The sequence below is a fragment of the Lithobates pipiens genome, unplaced genomic scaffold (genome assembly GCF_037356315.1).
Source record: "Lithobates pipiens isolate NorthernLeopardFrog02 unplaced genomic scaffold, aLitPip1_a1.2 Scaffold_18, whole genome shotgun sequence".
NCBI lineage: Eukaryota > Metazoa > Chordata > Amphibia > Anura > Ranidae > Lithobates > Lithobates pipiens.
The window spans coordinates 654,979,432-655,002,522 of record NW_027507758.1 but is presented as its reverse complement, the minus strand read 5'-3'; the positions used below and the strand labels follow the sequence as shown (position 1 = coordinate 655,002,522).

The following is a 23,091-nucleotide window of genomic DNA, read 5'->3' as shown; positions in this document are numbered from 1 at the left end:
CCAATGTTGGTTCTTCTCTTTGGGATTTGCTTGTCTGCTGCCCGTCCTGACCCAAGGCCTGCTTCCTGGACCTTCTAACTAAGCTGACTGCTTCAGACTCACCAGTATCTCTTGTTAGCTTCCTATTATTTGCCATGCATTAGCCTCCGCACCTTGAGCAGGGTGAACCTGGGGGTCATGACCTGGCACCAGCACACCACAAGTTCTATCTCCACCATGGGAAGCCATGATGAAAACAAGCTGGTGCTTAGACCCCCGCACCTAACCCTAAGGGTCTTATTGAGGCCTTGTGATGGAATGCTGTTGGGGTATTGCCGAGCAATTTATCACACTACGCAGTATGATGGTCAGAGCAGGTTGAGAAGTACTAATTTCCTCTTGTTGGTCTGTACACAATGGGGGGGCACAGTCATGCTGCAACAGAAAAGGGTCTTCACCAAACTGTTACCTCAAGATTGGAAGAGCACAATGGTCTAAAATGTCTTTTGTATGATGGAGTATTACCAGGACCCTTCACTGGAGACACCCGAACTCTAAAATATGGAGGGGGTGCACATACTTTTGGCCATATTGTAGACATGGGTATTATGAGTTTAATTCATGTTTGCAATCCATATAGAATAACTCTTTATTGTGTTTTCAGTTTTGGCAGCAGATTAGCCTTGAGATCAGTCATTCTGTCCCTTCATTGGAGACACTTGAGCTCCATCATTTGAAGGGGTGTCCACATGTTGGTGGCCACATAGGTAGATGTAATGGTGAGGTTTCTTCTTCCGCCATATAGTGTAGAATTCCAGTTTTCACCAATACACCTTTCATCATACTTCCTATATACAGTAAAAAAAGATCGGGATATGAGTGGCGTGTGTGGCGCTCCCAAGTCAGCACCCTCATTGAGTGACGGCACACCGGAGGGGCAGTACAAAGCGTTACACCTGCTAGTCTGAGGTAATGTAGATCACTGTCACATTAATAAGAAGTGTGAGATGTTCAAAAGGTAATAGCCGGATTAGGTGCAAGTAATGCTTCTAATCCTCAGCACACCTCTCTAAAGGGCTGTTTTCATACCTACAGCCTTGCTCTCACTCTGTGCCTTCTAACTCCTCAAAGTGTACCTGTCACCCGGGGGGTGAAAGACTTCGGCAATTCGGCTGATGGTGACACATTGCCAGCAGCAGAATCACCTGAGACAGGTTCGCACCTACCTGCTTTGGCTTGGGATGCTACGGAATCTCTCTGGATAGCGCCATCTTACCGACCCGCTAGCGAGGAAGCCGGCAAGATCGGTAAGATTCTGTTGCTGGTGAGAGAAAAAAAAAAAACAGGAAGCAGGCGCCTCTTAGATAAGACTGTAGTCATTTACTAGACAAAGCGCATTAAAAACACTCACTTTTAAAGCGGTTGTATAGCCAAACGTTTAACTTTGACCTACAGGTGAGCCTATAATAAGGCTTACCTGTAGGTAAAAAGAATATCTCCTAAACCTGTACGGTTTAGGAGATATTCCCCTCGCAATGAGCGGCTGACTGCAGCGGCGCATGCGCACCGGGGATTCTCGGCTGAAAGTCCGGCAGACGCCAGACCCTGCCGGGAAGAAAACTCCCGTGCGCATGCGCGGGAGTGACGACATAGTGACTCCGGTGTCGGAGCCGTGATACCCGGAAGACACGCCAAGGGAACATGTCAGCTCCTTTGGCGTGGACCGAGTGAGATGCCGGCGCCTCGTTCTAAGGTATTTCATAATGAGCTAGTATGCGGTGCATACTAGCTCATTATGCCTTTTCCCTAAGCCCTTGTTCACACGGTCGGAGATTCCGTCGGAATGTGTCCTATCGGACCGTTTTGTCGGATATTCCGACTGTGTGTGGTCTCCATCGGACTGTTTCCGTCGGAATATCCGACGGACCAACTTTTCCAATTTGCCGGTAAAATTTTCCGACAAAATGCTCCGATCGGACATACTCCGATCATGTGTAGCCTACTCCGACGGACAAAGTGCCACGCATGCTCAGATCAAATTCCTAGACCAAAGCTATTGGCTACTAGCCTGAACATAGTCCCGTCCTAACGAAATAACGTCATCACGTTATGTACAATCGGATTTTCTGACAACTTAGTCCGACCGTGTGTATGCAACATCACTTCAGGACCTCTTCCGGAATTAATCCGTTGGAATTACTCCGACGGATTTGGTTGTCGGAATCTCCGACCGCGTGTACAAGGGCTTACAGGTGTAAAAAAAAAAGAAAAAAAAAAGTCAGTGGGTTTACTCCCGCTTTAAGTATCGTTAATCAGGCGCAGTAGAGTCCGGTTACACCAATCTCCCCCACAGCTTCCAGCAGGGGTCACACCCTGTGAATCTATGCATGGCCGGCGTCCTGACCAGCAGGAGTCTTTCGGCGTGTGAGCGGAGCCCAAAGCGAGGAGTTGATCACAGGGGAACTCTGGAACACAGCATATGGCGTGATGGCATCACGGAGGTAATGGCGTCGCGTTTCTGCGCATGCACACCAGGGAGCGACAGCTTGAGAAAAGAGCGCGCACTAAGGACATCCCCCTAGTGGGCATGCTCGGAAACGCGTTGCCATTACGTCCGTGACGCCATCACGCCACATGCTGTGTTCCAGAGTTCCCCTCTGTGATCCACCAGCTGCCCTCCAAGCCTCGCTATGGACTCCGCTCGCACTAATCAATTATTATTACAGACTTATCGGGCGCCCTCTTTCTGTTTTTTTTTCTCTCTACATGTTCGGAGTGTGGTTCGGCTCCCCCTGCAAGGCTGCCCTCTCTCCATGGACTGTTTTCTCACACAGAGCTTAACAGGACTCTTGTATGGACTCAGATCTCATGCCATATACCAGGGATATGGAATTAGCGGACCTCCAGCTGTTGGAAAACTACAAGTCCCATCATGCCTCTGCCTCTGGGTGTCATGCTTGTGGCTGTACGAGTCTCGCTATGCCTCATGGGACTTGTAGTTCTGCAACAGCTGGAGGTCCACTAATTGCATATCCCTGCCATATACTATAACCTGCGCCACTATCCATTGTATTCCTCTGTGGCCGGTGAGCTGTTGCCAAAGTCAGAATCACTCGTGTAACTTACAGCATGATAGTGAGTGTAAAAATTGTATCCGCGCTTAGAAACTAAAACAAAACAGCAGCTGTGCACTACAACCCAGATACCAGGCACATAGAATATATAATAAATAAGAAGTGCAGCACTAAAAATACAATATATAACACAATGCACATAACAGGCGCAAAGATTACTAAAGTACATTCAGTGCAATCAATAGTGTATGAACAATAGAGGAAATCAATAACAAAATATGCAAAAAAACAATATAAAACATGTACTAATTAAAGTGCAATAAGTGCCATCAATTGTGCAAAACCTAAAATTCAGCTAGAGATGAATTCCAAACACAAATACCAGAGCAATATATAAAAAGGGTGCAGATCTCTGCAAGAAACCATATGGGACTAAAGTCCACGTGTAAAGTCCATTGCTAAACCGTGTTGAAATGATGATCAAACAGCCAGCTGGGTGACACCCATCACCAAAGTAAAAATTGGAGGTTTACCAGAAAGCCTGCGACCCCCCCCCCCCCCCCCCCCCCTTACTCAGGGAGGTCATACAGAGCTTGACTTGGATCTCTCATCCACTGAAGAGAAGGCAACGTGCTCTCTCAGGTGTCCTTAATTGGTAAACCCAAAGGCTCTTAACAGACTATGAAGTAGTGGCAAAAACCATCAGTAGATCAGATTAGTAGAATGCAGGCAGATAGATACATAAATCCAAACTAATCCCCTGTAAATGGCCAGATAGGATCGCCCATGCACAAAAGCGTGTGTACGTATCAGTCCCGACGATCGTTTCGTCATAAATGACGTCATCAGGGTTACGCCTGATGATAGTGAGGACTGCAATGTGTCGGTACACACCACGTTTGGCTACTATGTCTGGGAGACACTGGGCCACGAGCAGTACAGAAATACTGACTTTACCCCAACTCTGAGCATAGACCCGCCAACCCTCTCTGGTCCACGGGGTCCCCATGCCTCAGCGGTCCTCCACTGTTCTTTCTGCCCCATACAAATTAAAGGAGAACAGACAGGACCACCATTTGAAATAATGAGGTCTGATGTGATGGGGACCTCTAATATGATGGGAGGACTCTCATGTGAAGGGGGTCTCTGATGTAATGGGGGGGCTTCCGATTTGTGAAGATAATTTCACCAAGGTGGTTGTGTGCATCATCCCAGGCTCAGGTTACCCATTAGTAAGTAAAACATTTTTTAAACATTTAAGATTGGGTAGCCTCTAGATTTTGCAATCTTAAATATGGTGTCACAACTAAAACAAAATGTTGAGAAACGCTAGAATAACGTTGAAGAATGTTAAGAAATGCTGGAAGAACATTGAGAAACGCTGGAAGAACATTGAGAAACGCTGGAAGAACGATGAAAAACATTGAGGAACACTGGAAGAACGCTGAAGAACATTGAGAAACGCTGGAAGAACGTTGGGAAACGCTGGTAGAACGATGAAGAACATTGAGGAATGCTGAAGAACATTGAGAAACGCTGGAAGAACGATAAAGAACATTGAGAAACGCTGGAAGAACGATGAAGAACATTGAGAAACGCTGGAAGAACGATGAAGAACATTGAGAAACGTTGAAAGAACGTTGAAGAACATTGAGGAACGCTGAAGAACATTGAGAAACGCTGGAAGAACGTTGAGAAACGCTGGAAGAACGTTGAGAAACGCTGGAAGAACGTTGAGAAACGCTGGAAGAACGCTGAAGAACGTTGAGGAACGCTGGAAGAACGTTGAGAAAAGCTGGAAGAACGTTGAGAAACGCTGGAAGAACGTTGAGAAACGCTGGAAGAATGTTGAGAAACGCTGGAAGAACGCTGAAGAACGTTGAGGAACGCTGGAAGAACGTTGAGAAAAGCTGGAAGAACGCTGAAGAACATTAAGGAACGCTGGAAGAACGCTGAAGAACATTAAAGGGGTTGTAAAGGTAAATTTTTTATTTTCTACATAGCTTCCTTTAAGCTAGTGCATTGTTGGTTCACTTATCTTTTCCTTCGATTTCCCTTCTAAATGTTTTTTTTTCTTTGTTTTCTTTGTCTGAATTTCTCACTTCCTGTTCCTCCTCAGTAAGCTGTTTAGTAAGCTGTTCTGGCTGACTAACCACCAGCTCGAATGATGGTGAGAAGTTTACTGAGGAGAAACAGGAAGTGAGATATTCAGACAAAGCAAAAAAACATTTAGAAGGGAAATCAAAGGAAAAGGTAAGTGAACCAACAATGCACTAGCTCAAAGGAACCTATGTAGAAAATAAAAAAATTACCTTTACAACCCCTTTAAGGAACGCTGGAAGAACGCTGAAGAACTTTGAGGAACGCTGGAAGAACGTTGAGAAACACTGGAAGAACCCTGAGGAACGCTGGAAGAACACCGAAGAACTTTGAGGAACGCCGAAGAACTTTGAGGAACGCTGGAAGAACGCCAAAGAACTTTGAGGAACGCTGGAAGAACGTTGAGAAACGCTGGAAGAACGCTGAGGAATGCAAAAAGAACTTTGAGGAACGCTGGAAGAACGTTGAGAAACGCTGGAAGAACGCTGAGGAACGCTGGAAGAATGCCGAAGAACTTTGAGGAACACTGGAAGAACGTTGAGAAACACTGGAAGAACGCTGAGGAACACTGGAAGAACGTTGAGAAACACTGGAAGAACGCTGAGGAACGCTGGAAGAATGCCGAAGAACTTTGAGGAACGCTGGAAGAACGTTGGAAGAACGCTGAGGAACGCTGGAAGAACGCTGGAAGAACACTGAGGAACGCTGGAAGAATGCCGAAGAACTTTGAGGAACGCTGGAAGAATGTTGAGAAACGCTGGAAGAACGCTGAGGAACACTGGAAGAACGTTGAGAAACACTGGAAGAACGCTGAGGAACGCTGGAAGAATGCCGAAGAACTTTGAGGAACGCTGGAAGAACGTTGGAAGAACGTTGGAAGAACGCTGAGGAACGCTGGAAGAACGCCAAAGAACTTTGAGGCATGCTGGTTTAAGTGATTCTTTTGATTGGCTAACCTAAGCTATGAACTGCAAAATAAAATAAAATAAAGTTTGGGTAAATTTACAAACAGAATTTTAGGAAGTCTGCTTCCTCTGGTGATGGAAGGAAGTGACAACATATTTCCAATGTTCCAGCTAAATGAGGAAGGACCTTCAATCTGCAGCATCTAAAAATGATGACTCAAAACATTTGCAGATTCCCAATAAAATGAGTGTGTTTTACACACTATTAGAAAGTGACATCACGCCGTTTACGGTGACAGGTGCACATTATGGAGTTTAATAAAGGAAGAACCTCCTACAAACTTTTTATGGAAGGATCAAAAAAACAAAACAAACTTTATTGCTGCTTTTATCAGCAATCTACCTCCAGATAAATGAGATGTCATAATGCAGAACGTTTAGAACTGTGTAAATGGTAATAAAGTGGAAGCAAAATGAAAAACCGGCATCCATCCTGCTGTATGAAATTCATATTCTTAAAACGAAAGCCTCCTGTACTAAAGGAAACATTGCCCTTAGGCTCCCACTACAAGTCATCACATGACCACCTGATCTCTGCTGGCAGGGGACTACAGATTGGCCAATTGTCTCCTTCAGCAGAAATCGGGTGATGAAATACCTGGACAGATTTACATTGCATTCAGAAAGTTTTCACAGCGCTTAACTCTTTCCACATTTTGTTATGTTGCAGCCTTATTCCAAAATTGATTAAAGTGGTGTTGCCACCAAAAAATAAAAAAGTGCTTAAAATTCTTAAAAAAAAAAAAAAAATAATTGTGAAAAAAATTTTTTTATTCACCTCTAAATACCTTTTGCTAGGGGGGTCCCTCGTAGTCTGCCTTCTTCCTTGCCCGGGCTGGTGACATCACTTCCCCTCGGCGCCGCACAGTCATCTGGGACCTGTCACGTGTCCCAGATGACTGTGCGGCGTATCACGGCGCCCTGCGCTGCTCGCACATGCGCAGTGGGTGCCCGGCTGTGAAGCCACAGCCAGGTGCCCATAGTTACGAATGCTGGTACCTCGAGGGGAGCGGGAAACGAGGGGGGGCCCTTTGTTCCCCCGCATCGCTGGACCCTGGGACAGGTAAGTGTCCGATTATTAAAAGTCAGCAGCTGCAGTATTTGTAACTAATTATGTACAGGGGAGGAGCCTGTGATACTTCTGTATATGGGAGGAGCCTGTGATACTTATGTACATGGGAGGAGCCTGTGATACTTCTGTATATGGGAGGAGCCTGTGATAGTTATGTACATGGGAGGAGCCTGTGATACTTCTGTACATGGGAGGAGTCTGTGATACTTCTGTACATGGGAGGAGTCTGTGATACTTATGTACATGGGAGGAGCCTGTGATACTTGTGTACATGGGAGGAGCCTGTGATACTTGTGTACATGGGAGGAGCCTGTGATACTTGTGTACATGGGAGGAGCCTGTGATAATTATGTACATGGGAGGAGCCTGTGATACTTGTGTACATGGGAGGAGCCTGTGATACTTGTGTACATGGGAGGAGCCTGTGATACTTGTGTACATGGGAGGAGCCTGTGATACTTGTGTACATGGGAGGAGCCTGTGATACTTGTGTACATGGGAGGAGCCTGTGATACTTGTGTACATGGGAGGAGCCTGTGATACTTGTGTACATGGGAGGAGCCTGTGATACTTGTGTACATGGGAGGAGCCTGTGATACTTATGTACATGGGAGGAGCCTGTGATACTTATGTACATGGGAGGAGCCTGTGATACTTATGTACATGGGAGGGGCCTGTGATATTTATGTACATGGGAGGAGCCTGTGATACTTGTGTACATGGGAGGAGCCTGTGATACTTGTGTACATGGGAGGAGCCTGTGATACTTGTGTACATGGGAGGAGCCTGTGATACATGTGTACATGGGAGGAGCCTGTGATACTTGTGTACATGGGAGGAGCCTGTGATACTTGTGTACATGGGAGGAGCCTGTGATACTTGTGTACATGGGAGGAGTCTGTGATACTTGTGTACATGGGAGGAGCCTGTGATACTTATGTACATGGGAGGAGTCTGTGATACTTGTGTACATGGGAGGAGCCTGTGATACTTATGTACATGGGAGGAGTCTGTGATACTTGTGTACATGGGAGGAGCCTGTGATACTTGTGTACATGGGAGGAGCCTGTGATACTTGTGTACATGGGAGGAGCCTATGATACTTGTGTACATGGGAGGAGCCTGTGATACTTATGTACATGGGAGGGGCCTGTGATATTTATGTACATGGGAGGGGCCTGTGATACTTATGTACATGGGAGGAGCCTGTGATACTTATGTACATGGGAGGAGCCTGTGATACTTATGTACATGGGAGGAGCCTGTGATACTTATGTACATGGGAGGAGCCTGTGATACTTATGTACATGGGATCTTTTCCTTTTTTATTTTTAATCAATTTGCAAAGATTTCAAACAAACTTCTTTCACATTTATGGGGGATGTTTGTAGAATTTTGAGGAAAATAATACATTTAACCCATTTTGGAATAAGGGTGTAACATAACAAAATGTGGAAAAAGCGAAGCGCTGTGAATACTTTCTGGCTTTGTATAAAGTTTAACAATGTCTATGAGTTGGTGGTCCTTTAGAATGGTGTTTCAAAAGAAAAAAAAGCTCTGAGGTGTCCATTAGAAAAAAGTGGGAGAGCCCTCGTGGTGCAATAATTCATCAACGATGATATTGAACAACAGATATTCAAAAAAGATAAAGAATATAGCTTACAGTACATTAGGTTAGGGTGCCAACAACCAAGTATGGTGGTAAATCCAACCTTCCAGGTAGGCGAATAGAGAACACCCTCGTCTCCAAGTAGGAAATGGTCGCTCTCTATGCCCGGGGGAACTCGGCCCTAGGTCCTCATTGGGGATAACAGGGTGGCATCTTCAGAAGAGCAATGAACAATATAACCATCAAACACCGATACGGCATTGGTGCCCATGGTGGCATATGATGGTATAAAAGTCGTTGTCATTTATGATGAATCATCAAAATGATTTAGTGCACCTAAAAGATGTTTTGTGGCTGATCCACAACTTCCTCGTGTTACATAAAAAAGTGTTATGCTTCCTGCTTGCTTTGCAATCACCGGCAGGATTCAAGGTCAACATGGACTCATGCCACTGACTGCAGGGCAAGCATGAAGTGTGGGACTTTTTTGGGTGTACTCAATACATTTGTTTGTTCATCACCTTAAATTAAAACAACTTTGACCCCCTACATTGATACCACTATATGCCACCATGGGCGCCTCTGCTGAACGGGTAAGTGTTTTTTGTTTTCTGTTTAACTTCTGATATCAAGTTTAAGGTGGCAATGGACATCTACCAACCTACCGACCTTGAGAGGGGAATAAAGGAATGGACAGGTTTGCAATTCTAGTTTGATATTTAAATTCCATCCTTGGAGATGGAGGTGGCACCAAGAGCTGTCTAGCCCCCTTCTTCTCCTCTCCTCGCCATACAGTTAAAACACATACCCTGAGCTGAGCCACGTGTACACGTTGCCAGCTGGTAGACTTGCATCCAGGAGGTTAAATCGTGTTTGTCCACACAAGTCTATGGCCACCTTGAAGCTTCAAGCTTGGTGGGCCCTACAGTCAACGTTCCTTAAAAGAGGACCTGGGCATTGCCTATAAAGAGCAAATCAACCGGTTCATTTCTGATGGTGGTCCCACCAATATGACATATTTACCTGCCCTTTTCACTCTTGTCGTTCTGCAATAAATGGGAAATACCTGGTAGTTCTGGGTATGGAGGAGGATGGGACTCATTCCCACATGGTAGCACTGGTGCTTGGAGATTGGCCGCTCAAACACCCTGAGCTCCCACAGGGCAGGGGAATGGAGTCCTCAGCTCTGAACAAGTTCCAACTCATACGGGGATAACTCGAAGCTTCTAACTTGTTCCATTAAGCTTTGACAAAAAAAAAAATGGAAGCTGATTGGTTTCTATGTAGAGCTGCACCAGATTTTGCACCCACCAGTTTTAGTAAACCAACCCCAAGGTGTCTTCTATTACATTTGGTAGCCAGAAAATTCCCCTCTATGTGCCCCTCTGAAGCTGGTTTCCGATTGCCACTAAATGCCAGGCTTCCTGAGTCTTCCTGTCAACTGCCACCCCCCCAGTTCCTTAGTAGCTAATAAGGGAGCCGTTACTGGAAAGGGGGTTGGCGGGTGGGGTTTAGTCATGAAATCAGACCTCTTAACCAGTGCTGGGGCAAGGTCGCCAAATAATAAGGGAGAAGATGACAAACTGCACCCCCCCATGATGTGTGAACATCATGTCTCAGCAAACCCCCCTCCCCCCCCAAAAAAAAATTCAGCACTGGTCTGCATGCTCGCCTCCCTAAGCATAGACTCCATCTCCAAGCCAAAATTCTCCCCAAACAAAAATGTCTCCTCCTCCAAGTACAAGTTCCCCCCTCCCAACATCAATCTTTGCCACCCCCAAGATCTTTCCTTCCAGCCTACCCCCCCCCCCCCCCAATCCCCTCAATTGTACTCTCCTAGCAAAAATCCCCCTACCAAAAGAATCACCCCTCCTAGCACAAAGCCTCTTACCCCATCCCCATTATTGATTTGGATACTCCCCCCCCCCCTAATAATAAATCCCCTCTACAAGACAAAATTCTCCCTATACAAATATGTAACATTTCTCACCCTCCCAGATCTCCCCTTCCAGCCCAGACCCCCCCCCCCTCCCCCAGCAAAAGTCCCCCTGCTCAAAAAAAATCACCCCTCCTAGCACAAATCCTCCCCCACTCCCCAGCTCTGATCTGCATGCTCAGCCCCCCCTAAGCATACATTCTCTCTGCAAGTCAAACTTCTTCCAAAATAAAAATGGAAAAAGCCCCCCCCCCCCCCAGCACCAATCATTGCCCTCCAGATCTCCCCTTCCAGTACACCCTCACCCTAGCAAAAAATTGCTGCCGAACCCCCCCCCCCCCCCCCCCCAGCACCAATCATTGCCCTCCAGATCTCCCCTTCCAGTCCACCCCCATCCCCATCCTAGCAAAAATTCCCTGCCGAACCCCCCCCCCCCCAGCACCAATTATTGCCCTCCAGATCTCCCCTTCCATTACACCCCCACCCCCATCCTAGCAAAAATTCCCTACCGAACCCCCCTCCCCCCAGCACCAATCATTGCCCTCCAGATCTCCCCTTCCAGTACACCCCCATCCTAGCAAAAATTCCCTGCCGAACCACCCCCCCCCCCCCCCCAGCACCAATCATTGCCCTCCAGATCTCCCCTTCCAGTACACCCCCATCCTAGCAAAAATTCCCTACCGAAATCCCCCCCCCCCCCAGCACCAATCATTGCCCTCCAGATATCCCTTTCCAGTACACTCCACCCCCCATTGTCCCCTCCTAGCAAAAATTCCCAGCCGAACCCCCCCCCCCCCCAGCACAAATCCTCCCCTCCAAACCTCTTCTTTTAGCATAATCCAAGCAAAAAAATATGCCCCCCCCAAAAAGAAAATCTCCACATGTATGACTGGCATGAAGAACACTCTAAAGTGTTGTATGACTTAAAGGGTTGTTCTGAACCCACACTGGGCTTGGGATGTGCGCCGCTCCTGAAGATACTTGTGGCGCTTTATTGCGGAACGGCGACAGCCTGGACTGCAATAGTACAACCTAAACTGTTATTAGTACAAAATAATGGGACTTTGTAGAAGCAATGTGTTATACGTGTGCCCTAGATTCCATAAATAACACCAGCTAATTATGTATCTAGGTTATATTTCCAAACTGTTTATTAAAGCGATTATCATCCGGAGAGAACGTGTTTATGGGGCCTTAATGTGACCTGACCGGGAATAACGAGGCGCTCCAAAGAGGAAGGACAACATGGAAGGCACAGCGTCCCATAGAGGAAAAGCTTTCCTTCCCAGAGGAATTCTGATTGGCTGACCGTGATAATGGAAGTTTAGTCCCCGCCTCCTTGTGAAATACGGAGGAGAAAGATGCTCGGAGTCCACAATATAGACTGGCCTTCTTAAAGTAGAACTCCAGCCCCAAAGTTTTCTTCTAGTTATAGATGGAGTGGAAGAGTTAGAACTTCCGGGAAGTTTGAAATGTTGTTGTCTGTGTACCTGTTGAAAAGATACAGCCCATTATTTGTCCTTGTGACCGCTGTCCCCTGGGAAAGATAATGATCGCTAATCCATCATTTTACAGATGTCCAGCAACAGAGATTGTAATCTTTATATACTCTACACCTTTAGGAGCCAAAAGAAATCCCCGGTACTTCGAGGCAACGGAAAGACGGGAGAACACAGTTCCGGCACATTTAGCACTGAAGGGGTGCTAGGGTGGTGTGCTGGAGGGTCTATTGGCGCTGGCTACTGAGAGATCTTCAGTTGCTGGTGGGGATCTATTGTTGCTGGGGCTGATCTACTGTTGCTTTGGGGTCTATTGTTACCAAGGGTTCTATAGTTTCTGGGGGGATTATTGTTTCTGGCTGCAGGGGATACATTTTACTGCCTTTATTGTTATCCACAAATTCAATGCAAATTACTTACCCTGTTTCCCCTAAAATAAGACCTAGCGTGATTGTCGGTGTTGGCTGCAATATAAGCCCTACCACCCAAATAAGCCCTACTCTGTTTCCTCAAAAATAAGCCCTACCCTGAAAAGAAGACCTACAAGGACTTTAACTAGGGCTTATTTGGGGGGTAGGGCTTTTATTGCAGCTATCACCGACAATCACACTAGGTCTTATTTTAGGGGAAACAGGGTAGCACCACAAAATGATACTTAGTTCTGTATTCTCTAAAAGAGATGGTATTGGGCAGTAGGTAGGCGGTGAAACCAAGGAACTGTACTCAGATGTGGGTAGGGGGTGGAGACAAGGGATGCTCAGAGATGGGTAGGGGGTGAATGCAAGGGGTGCTCAGAGGTGGGTAGGGAGTGGAGACAAGGGGTGCTCAGAGGTGGGTAGGGGGTGGAGACAAGGGGTGCTCAGAGGTGGGTAGGGGGTGAATACAAGGGGTGCTCAGAGGTGGCTAAGGGGTGGAGACAAGGGATGCTCAGAGATGGGTAGGGGGTGAATACAAGGGGTGCTCAGAGGTGGGTAGGGGGTGGAGACAAGGGATGCTCAGAGGTGGGTAGGGGGTGAATACAAGGGGTTCTTAGAGGTGGGTAGGGAGTGGAGACAAGGGTTGCTCAGAGGTGGGCATGGGGTGAAGACAAGGGTTGCTCAGAGGTGGGCATGGGGTGAAGACAAGGGGTGCTCAGAGGTGGGTAGGGGGTGGAGACAAGGGGTGCTCAGAGGTGGGTAGGGGGTGGAGACAAGGGGTGCTCAGAGGTGGGCAAGGGGTGAAGACAAAGGGTGCTCAGAGGTGGGTAGGAGGTGGAGACCAGGGGTGGTCAGAGGTGGGTAGGGGGTGGAGACAAGGGATTCTGAGAGGTGGGTAGGGGGTGAATACAAGGGGTGCTCAGAGGTGGGTAGGGGGTGGATACAAGGGATGCTCAGAGATGGGTAGGGGGTGAATACAAGGGGTGCTCAGAGGTGGGTAGGGGGTGGAGACAAGGGGTGCTCAGAGGTGGGTAGGGGGTGGAGACAAGGGATGCTCAGAGATGGGTAGGGGGTGAATACAAGGGGTGCTCAGAGGTGGGTAGGGAGTGGAGACCAGGGGTGCTCAGAGCTGGGTAGGGGGTGGAGACAAGGATGCTCAGAGGTGGGTAGGGGGTGGAGACAAGGGGTGCTCAGAGGTGGGCATTGGGTGAAGACAAAGGATGCTCAGAGGTGGGTAGGAGGTGGAGACCAGGGGTGGTCAGAGGTGGGTATGGGGTGGAGACAAGGGATTCTGAGAGGTGGGTAGGGGGTGGATACAAGGGGTGCTCAGAGGTGGGAAGGGGGTGGATACAAGGGGTGCTCAGAGGTGGGTAGGGGGTTTTGATTTCAGTGGCATAAAGGAGAAGGGCCACCAATATGGGTTACCGGGCCTCAATGGGTCAGCAGGAGGGCTCAGGCCTTGCTGCCTCCCACTTCATTCACAGGCTGCTCCGAAATTCTTTCCACTACAAAGTAAGAAGAAAGTGATTGGATGTGAGAGGAGGAGCAGGCATCCATCCACCCCCTCCCCACGTTCCTTCCAGTCTGAAAACAAAGGGGTGAAACAGAAAATGTCCATAAGTCTTTGCAAGGGGTAGTGCGAGAGCCAATGCTGGTGAGACAGGGGTGGGGGTGGGGAGTCACCACCTTACTACTCAGTTACGAGAGGTTTGGAGCCCCCAGAGGACCACGGCTGCCATCACATAGAGGGGGGAGGGGGGGTTACCTGTCAGGTAGGCTGAATGGAGCCCCATGATTTCAAATTGCGGCCCTGGATAGGTGCAAAAGAGAAGCAAAAGGAAAGAAAGCAAGTCTGTGGAGGTCTAACCTAAAGCCGAAATCCAGCTTTTTTTTTAAAGATACTAAAAAAAAAAAAAAAGTATGTATTTTAATTAGCAGTACTCACCTCCTACACGCAGCAGTACTGCCATCTGCATGCGCCTCCTCGGCACCTTGCTCTTCTTCCAGGTTGAATGACAGCCAGTGTCATTCAATGCCGTACTGCGAGCCCAGGATGTCATGGATACGGTACATCGGCCTGGATTCACAGTACTGATAAGGTGAACAGCGCTCACACGTCAATACATGAGTGGCCAGTGCTGTACAAAGTCCGCCCAACGGCGATACTGGGCAAAAAGAGGAAAGACCTGTGAGATCACCAGAATGGCCAGAAGATACAAGTAATTTAGGAATTAAAAAATTTGGGGGGAGAAGGTTGAGAGAACTGGAGGGGCAAGGGGTCAGGATATGGGGTCAGGAGATGAGTCATTGGATGGGGTCAGGAGATGAGTCATTGGAGGTGGTCAGGAGATGGGTCATTGGATGGGGTCAGGAGATGGGTCAGGAGATGGCTCAGGAGATACGGTCAGGAGATGGGGTCAGGAGATGGGGTCAGGAGATGGGTCATTGGATGGGGTCAGGAGATGGGGTCAGGAGATGGCTCAGGAGATGGGGTCAGGAGATGAGTCATTGGATGGGGTCAGGAGATGGAGTCAGCAGATGAGTCAGGAGATGGGTCATTGGATGGGGTCAGGAGATGTGGTCAGGAGATGGGTCATTGGATGGGGTCAGGAGATGGGTCATTGGATGGGGTCAGGAGATAGGGTCAGGAGATGAGTCAGGAGATGGGGTCAGCAGATGAGTCAGGAGATGGGGTCAGCAGATGAGTCAGGAGATGGGGTCAGCAGATGAGCCAGGAGATGGCTCATTGGATGGGGTTAGGAGATGGGTCATTGGATGGGGTCAGGAGATGGGGTCAGCAGATGAGTCAGGAGATGGGGTCAGGAGATGCGATAAGGAGATGGGGTCAGGAGATGCGATAAGGAGATGGGGTCAGGAGATGGTTCATTAGATGGGGTCAGGAGATGAGTCAGGAGATGGGGTCAGCAGATGAGTCAGGAGATGGGGTCAGGAGATGAGATAAGGAGATGGGGTCAGGAGATGCGATAAGGAGATGGGGACAGGAGATGGTTCATTAGATGGGGTCAGGAGATGAGTCAGGAGATGGGGTCAGCAGATGAAGCAGGAGATGGGGTCAGCAGATGAAGCAGGAGATGGGGTCAGCAGATGAAGCAGGAGATGGGGTCAGGAGATGCGATAAGGAGATGGGGTCAGGAGATGGTTCATTAGATGGGGTCAGGAGATGCAATAAGGAGGTGCAGTCAGGAGATGGGTTTTTAACAGAGCCTTTTCCGTGGCCATGCATGCGCATTCTCTGACCACACATTTGTGTGCACCTCAAAAAATGATCAAGATTCCCTTTAAACTAAAAACTAAATATTTTGTAAGTATGGTGGACTGTAGCTCATCTCTGAGGTGGGAATTTTTCTTTGTTCTATAATAAGAGCCACAAGCTGTCTCAAGCTAATGGAGGTCCGGGAAGTTTTCCCCGCATGCGATTCTGCCGATTTCAGTCCTCGGGAGATCCAGCCGCATTGACCTATCACCAGGGAGGGCAGCCCGCCTTAAACCGTCTAAAGGTTAATTCTTGGGAGGTGACGACAAACACGCCGGCCATAAAACCTGCTCCGGTAAACAAGCCATCGGCGGCCTCGTTCAGGACCAGCCCTGCTGTCAGCCGGCCAAGAACAGGTTGTTTTGGGTGTCGGGTATAATTATCAGGAACAAGTTTTCCAAGTCTCGGGACAAGTTCAAACAGCAACAGATAAAACAAAACACAACAACAACATGACAAGGAGGAGAGCGCCTGCCAATGGCTCTTCCTCCACCTTCACCGCAGCCACCAACCCACCACAAAAATTGAAGTGAAATAAATTATTGTTTAAATTTTTGGTGTGACCAATGAACTTGAAGATTTGTTTTATATACAGTATCTGACAAAAGTAAGTACACCTCTCAGTGACATTTGTGTAAATCTTTTCTTCTCTCTTTTCATGTGACAACACTGAAGAAATGACACTTGTCTACAATGTAAAGTAGTGAGTGTACAGCTTGTATAACAGTGTAAATTTCCTGTCCCTTCAAAATAACTCAACACACAGCCATTCATGTCTAAACCGCTGGCAACAAAAGTCAGTACACCCCTAAGTGAAAATGTCCAAATTGGGACCCAATTAGCCATTTTCCCTCCCCAGGTGTCATGTGACTCGTAAGTGTTACAAGGTCTCAGGTGTGAATGGGGAGCAGGTGTGTTAAATTTGGTGTTATCGCTCTCACTCTCTCATACTGGTCACTGGAAGCTCAACATGGCACCTCATGGCAAAGAACTCTCTGAAGATCTGAAAAAGAGAAGAATTGTCGCTCTACATAAAGACGGCCTAGGCTATAAGATGATTGCCAAGACCCTGAAACTGAGCTGCAGCACGGTGGCCAAGACCATACAACGCTATAAAAGATTTACACAAATGTGAGGGGTGTACTTACTTTTGTGAGATACTGACTGCCCTACACTGAAAAAACGGCGCTTCCAACTTTGGGGGTCTTGTCCCCCTCTTCGGGTTCTTCTTGCCGGGCCTCCGCTATCTTCTTATAGCTCTTTTTCTAGCGGTGGCCCGGTCTTCTGTCACCGCCTTCTCTTCTTCCGACTTTGGCGGTCTTGTCCCCCCCCCAAAATCCACTATGGTGAACACTAAAGAGCTGTCGAAGGACACCAGAAACAAAATTGTAGACCTGCACCAGGCTGGGAAGACTGAATCTGCAATAGGCAAGCAGCTTGGTGTGAAGAAATCAACTGTGGGAGCAATAATTAGAAAATGGAAGACATACAAGACCACCGATAATCTCCCTCCATCTGGGGCTCAACGCAAGATCTCACCCCGTGGGGTCAAAATGATCACAAGAATGGTGAGCAAAAATCTCAGAGCCACACGGGTGGGGGGGACCTAGTGAATGACCTGCAGAGAGCTGGGACCAACGTAACAAAGGCTACCATCAGTAACACACTACACCGCCGCCAGATCCTGCAGTGCCAGACGTGTCCCCCTGCTTAAGCCAGTACATGTCCGGGCCCGTCTGAGGTTTGCTAGAGAGCATTTGGATGATCCAGAAGAGGATTGGGAGAATGTCATATGGTCAGATGAAACCAAAGTAGAACTGTTTGGTAGAAACACAACTCGTCGTGTTTGGAGGAGAGAGAATGCCGAGTTGCAACCAAAGAACACCATACCTACTGTGAAGCATGGGGGTGGCAACATCACGCTTTGGGGCTGTTTCTCTGCAAAGGGAACAGGGCGACTGATCCGTCTATGTGAAAGAATGAATGGGGCCATGTATCGTGAGATTTTGAGCGCAAACCTCTTCCCATCAGCAAGGGCATTGAAGATGAAACGTGGCTGGGTCTTTCAGCATGACAATGACCCCAAACACACCGCCCGGGCAAGGAAGGAGCGGCTTCGTAAGAAGCATTTCAAGGTCCTGGAGTGGCCTAGCAAGTCTCCAGATCTCAACCCCATAGAAAACCTTTGGAGGGAGTTGAAAGTCCAAGTTGCCCAGAGAGAGCCCCAAAACAGCACTGCTCTAAAGGAGATCTGCATGGAGGACATGGAGGCCAACATACCAGCAACAGTGTGTGACAACCTTGTGAAGACCTCTGTGAAGGCCTCTGCGAAGACCTCTGCGAAGACCTCTGCGAAGGCCTCTGCGAAGGCCTCTGCGAAGGCCTCTGCGAAGACCTCTGCGAAGGCCTCTGCGAAGACCTCTGCGAAGACCTCTGCGAAGGCCTCTGCGAAGGCCTCTGCGAAGACCTCTGCGAAGGCCTCTGCGAAGACCTCTGCGAAGACCTCTGCGAAGGCCTCTGTGAAGATCTCTGTGAAGGCCTCTGTGAAGACCTCTGTGAAGATCTCTGTGAAGGCCTCTGTGAAGACCTCTGTGAAGATCTCTGTGAAGACCTCTGTGAAGGCCTCTGTGAAGGCCTCTGTGAAGATCTCTGTGAAGGCCTCTGTGAAGATCTCTGTGAAGGCCTCTGTGAAGGCCTCTGTGAAGGCCTCTGTGAAGACCTCTGTGAAGGCCTCTGTGAAGATCTCTGTGAAGACCTCTGTGAAGACCTCTGTGAAGACCTCTGTGAAGGCCTCTGTGAAGACCTCTGTGAAGGCCTCTGTGAAGATCTCTGTGACGACCTCTGTGAAGGCCTCTGTGAAGATCTCTGTGAAGGCCTCTGTGAAGGCCTCTGTGAAGACCTCTGTGAAGACCTCTGTGAAGACCTCTGTGAAGATCTCTGTGAAGGCCTCTGTGAAGACCTCTGTGAAGACCTCTGTGAAGACCTCTGTGAAGATCTCTGTGAAGATCTCTGTGAAGGCCTCTGTGAAGATCTCTGTGAAGACCTCTGTGAAGGCCTCTGTGAAGACCTCTGTGAAGATCTCTGTGAAGGCCTCTGTGAAGACCTCTGTGAAGACCTCTGTGAAGACCTCTGTGAAGACCTCTGTGAAGACCTCTGTGAAGGCCTCTGTGAAGACCTCTGTGAAGGCCTCTGTGAAGATCTCTGTGAAGGCCTCTGTGAAGACTTCTGTGAAGACCTCTGTGAAGATCTCTGTGAAGGCCTCTGTGAAGATCTCTGTGAAGACCTCTGTGAAGATCTCTGTGAAGACCTCTGTGAAGACCTCTGTGAAGGCCTCTGTGAAGATCTCTGTGAAGACCTCTGTGAAGATCTCTGTGAAGACCTCTGTGAAGACCTCTGTGAAGACCTCTGTGAAGGCCTCTGTGAAGACCTCTGTGAAGGCCTCTGTGAAGGCCTCTGTGAAGACCTCTGTGAAGATCTCTGTGAAGACCTCTGTGAAGACCTCTGTGAAGATCTCTGTGAAGACCTCTGTGAAGACCTCTGTGAAGATCTCTGTGAAGATCTCTGTGAAGGCCTCTGTGAAGACCTCTGTGAAGACCTCTGTGAAGACCTCTGTGAAGATCTCTGTGAAGACCTCTGTGAAGACCTCTGTGAAGATCTCTGTGAAGACCTCTGTGAAGACCTCTGTGAAGGCCTCTGTGAAGACCTCTGTGAAGATCTCTGTGAAGACCTCTGTGAAGGCCTCTGTGAAGATCTCTGTGAAGACCTCTGTGAAGGCCTCTGTGAAGACCTCTGTGAAGGCCTCTGTGAAGACCTCTGTGAAGACCTCTGTGAAGACCTCTGTGAAGATCTCTGTGAAGATCTCTGTGAAGACCTCTGTGAAGACCTCTGTGAAGACCTCTGTGAAGACCTCTGTGAAGATCTCTGTGAAGACCTCTGTGAAGACCTCTGTGAAGATCTCTGTGAAGACCTCTGTGAAGACCTCTGTGAAGATCTCTGTGAAGACCTCTGTGAAGGCCTCTGTGAAGACCTCTGTGAAGACCTCTGTGAAGACCTCTGTGAAGATCTCTGTGAAGACCTCTGTCATCGCCAACAAAGGATATATACCGGTAACAAAGTATTGAGATGAACTTTTATGACCAAATAATTATTTTCCACCATAATTTGCCAATAAATTCTTTCCATATCAGAGAATGTAATTAGATTTGTTTCCAGATGTCGTCTCTCATAGTTGAGGTGATCCCTATGATGAGCATTCCAGGCCTCTCTCATCTTCTTAAGTGGGAGAACTTGGACAATTGGTGGCCAACTAAATACTGTTTTGCCCCACTGTATGGCCACCATTCCTTAATCAGGATTTATATACAAATTGCAGGTTCTCCATCTCAGTGCTACATAGTTACATAGTTAGTAAGGTGGAATAAAGACACCAGTCCATCCAGATCATCCTCAGTGTCTACAATTGTCCCTACCCCTGTACATCGCACACTCACATCAGTCCCTACCCTCAAGGAGCCCACAATCCAAGGTCCCCATTCATATACCAGGGACAATTTTGGACAGAAGCCAATTTCCCTACCTGCATGTCTTTATAGTGTGGGAGGAAACCGGAGTACCCGGAGGAAACCCACACAGGCACAGGGAGAACATGCAAACTCCAGGCAGGTAGTGTTGTGGTTGGGATTTAGAACCAGCGACCGTCTTACTGCTAGGCGAGAGTGCTAACCACCACACCACTGTGCTGCCCACTACACCACTGTGCTATCCTTATGTCACCTGAAGAAAATACCGGGGCTATGGCAGCAATCTGCTATCTGCTGCCAGGACTCCGGTATTCTACGTCATATATAATGACGGCAGTTTGCGGGAAGTAGTTCATTTTTCCCCCCTCCTCCATAAGAACAACCTGTTCTGGTTGTGGGTGGTTGTGGGTGCGGAAAACAGGTACAATTTCTGCAACTACCCGCATGAGTGTGAACCTAGCCTACAGCAGAGCTCAACCTGAAAGAGGGAGAGGCAGCACAAGGAGCCAATCAGCAGTGCCGCAGTGCTTATTAAGGAGAACGCTGATAAGAAAGAGTCAGAGAGACGAGATCATCAGGCAGCTACTTCTTCTTTCAGTGGCCAATCACAGGCTGGGGGGTGGGGGGGTTTGGGGGGGCAAGAGCTAATACTGAACTGCAGAAGAGACAAATCAGGTCCCTGCTCTTCCAGGGCTGTGCTACGTGGCAGAGCTGTGTAAATCTCAGGACTGGATGGTCAGCAATGCATCTCCTGTACATGGATTTCCTCTGTGTATACAGCTGTGTGTCCGCATCCAGAAACAAAGAGTGCAGATTTCCTTTGGAAGAGGTTTAGATTCTCACGCCTGCAGCTGACAGTCCTACACTGAGCACCAGGAGGGGCCGGACTGAGCGGCGGGGGCGGGGGGGACGCGCACACAGCCGCCATTAGTGTCATGTGAACTGAGAAATTACGGGTGAAGGCTATCAGTGCAAAATGAAAAAAGATGTAATTAAGGCGATAATCCCGCAATCCTAAAGAGTTTGGAAGGGGATGTAATGCGCTATTAAGACTCCAAAATAGAAATGACAGAAAACTGTAATTATGGGGATTAGAGGAGCGAGACACGACTTGTACAAAGATTCTACATCTGCTTAGAGAAGCCACAGGAGAGCCGCGGCCCCCGGCCACCCCAACGTGGGCCACATCATAGTGAGGACCCGAGGAAAGCCACAGCCTCGTTCTATGCAACATAGGCGTATCAGTGGGAGGAATAGTGCCCCATCATTGGTGTCAGTGGGAGGAATAGTGCCCCATCATTGGTATCAGTGAGAGCAATAGTGCCCCATCATTGGTGTCAGTGGGAGGAATAGTGCCCCATCATTGGTATCAGTGGGAGGAATAGTGCCCCATCATTGGTGTCAGTGGGAGGAATAGTGCCCCATCATTGGTGTCAGTGGGAGGAATAGTGCCCCATCATTGGTGTCAGTGAGAGGAATAGTGCCCCATCATTGGTGTCAGTGGGAGGAATAGTGCCCCATCATTGGTGTCAGTGAGAGGAATAGTGCCCCATCATTGGTGTCAGTGGGAGGAATAGTGCCCCATCATTGGTATCAGTGGGAGGAATAGTGCCCCATCATTGGTATCAGTGGGAGGAATAGTGCCCCATCATTGGTGTCAGTGGGAGGAATAGTGTCCCATCATTTGTATCAGTGGGAGGAATAGTGCCCCATCATTGGTATCAGTGGGGGGAATAGTGCCCCATCATTGGTATCAGTGGGAGGAATAGTGCCCCATCATTGGTGTCAGTGGGAGGAATAGTGCCCCATCATTGGTGTCAGTGGGAGGAATAGTGTCCCATCATTGGTGTGAGTGGGAGGAATAGTGCCCCATCATTGGTATCAGTGGGAGGAATAGTGCCCCATCATTGGTGTCAGTGGGAGGAATAGTGCCCCATCATTGGTGTCAGTGAGAGGAATAGTGCCCCGTCATTGGTGTCAGTGGGAGGAATAGTGCCCCATCATTGGTGTCAGTGAGAGGAATAGTGCCCCGTCATTGGTATCAGTGGGAGGAACAGTGTCCCATCATTGGTATCAGTGGGAGGAATAGTGCCCCATCATTGGTATCAGTGGGAAGAATAGTGCCCCATCATTGGTGTCAGTGGGAGGAATAGTGCCCCATCATTGGTGTCAATGGGAGGAATAGTGCCCCATCATTGGTGTCAGTGGGAGGAATAGTGCCCCATCATTGGTGTCAGTGGGAGGAATAGTGCCCCATCATTGGTGTCAATGGGAGGAATAGTGCCCCATCATTGGTGTCAATGGGAGGAATAGTGCCCCATCATTGGTGTCAGTGGGAGGAATAGTGCCCCATCATTGGTGTCAATGGGAGGAATAGTGCCCCATCATTGGTGTCAATGGGAGGAATAGTGCCCCATCATTGGTGTCAGTGGGAGGAATAGTGCCCCATCATTGGTGTCAGTGGGAGGAATAGTGCCCCATCATTGGTGTCAGTGGGAGGAATAGTGCCCCATCATTGGTGTCAGTGGGAGGAATAGTGCCCCATCATTGGTGTCAGTGGGAGGAATAGTGCCCCATCATTGGTGTCAGTGGGAGGAATAGTGCCCCATCATTGGTGTCAGTGGGGGGAATAGTGCCCCATCATTGG

At 48.4% G+C, this 23,091-nt stretch overlaps 1 protein-coding gene across 4 annotated transcripts in view; it reads right to left on the bottom strand.

Annotated features, from left to right (window-relative positions):
* BABAM2 (BRISC and BRCA1 A complex member 2) overlaps positions 1-23,091 on the bottom strand; it is a 344,474-nt gene that overhangs the window by 5,509 nt on the left and 315,874 nt on the right. Inside the window, exon 12 of one of the 4 annotated variants that reach the window (XM_077489430.1) lies at positions 6,100-6,121. The exons of the other annotated variants lie outside the window; for them this stretch is intronic. Within the exon in view, the coding sequence (XP_077345556.1) occupies positions 6,115-6,121 (7 nt within the window). The 3' untranslated portion in view covers positions 6,100-6,114. Of the gene's footprint in view, positions 1-6,099; positions 6,122-23,091 lie in introns of those variants that run through there. 4 annotated transcript variants of the gene reach the window in all.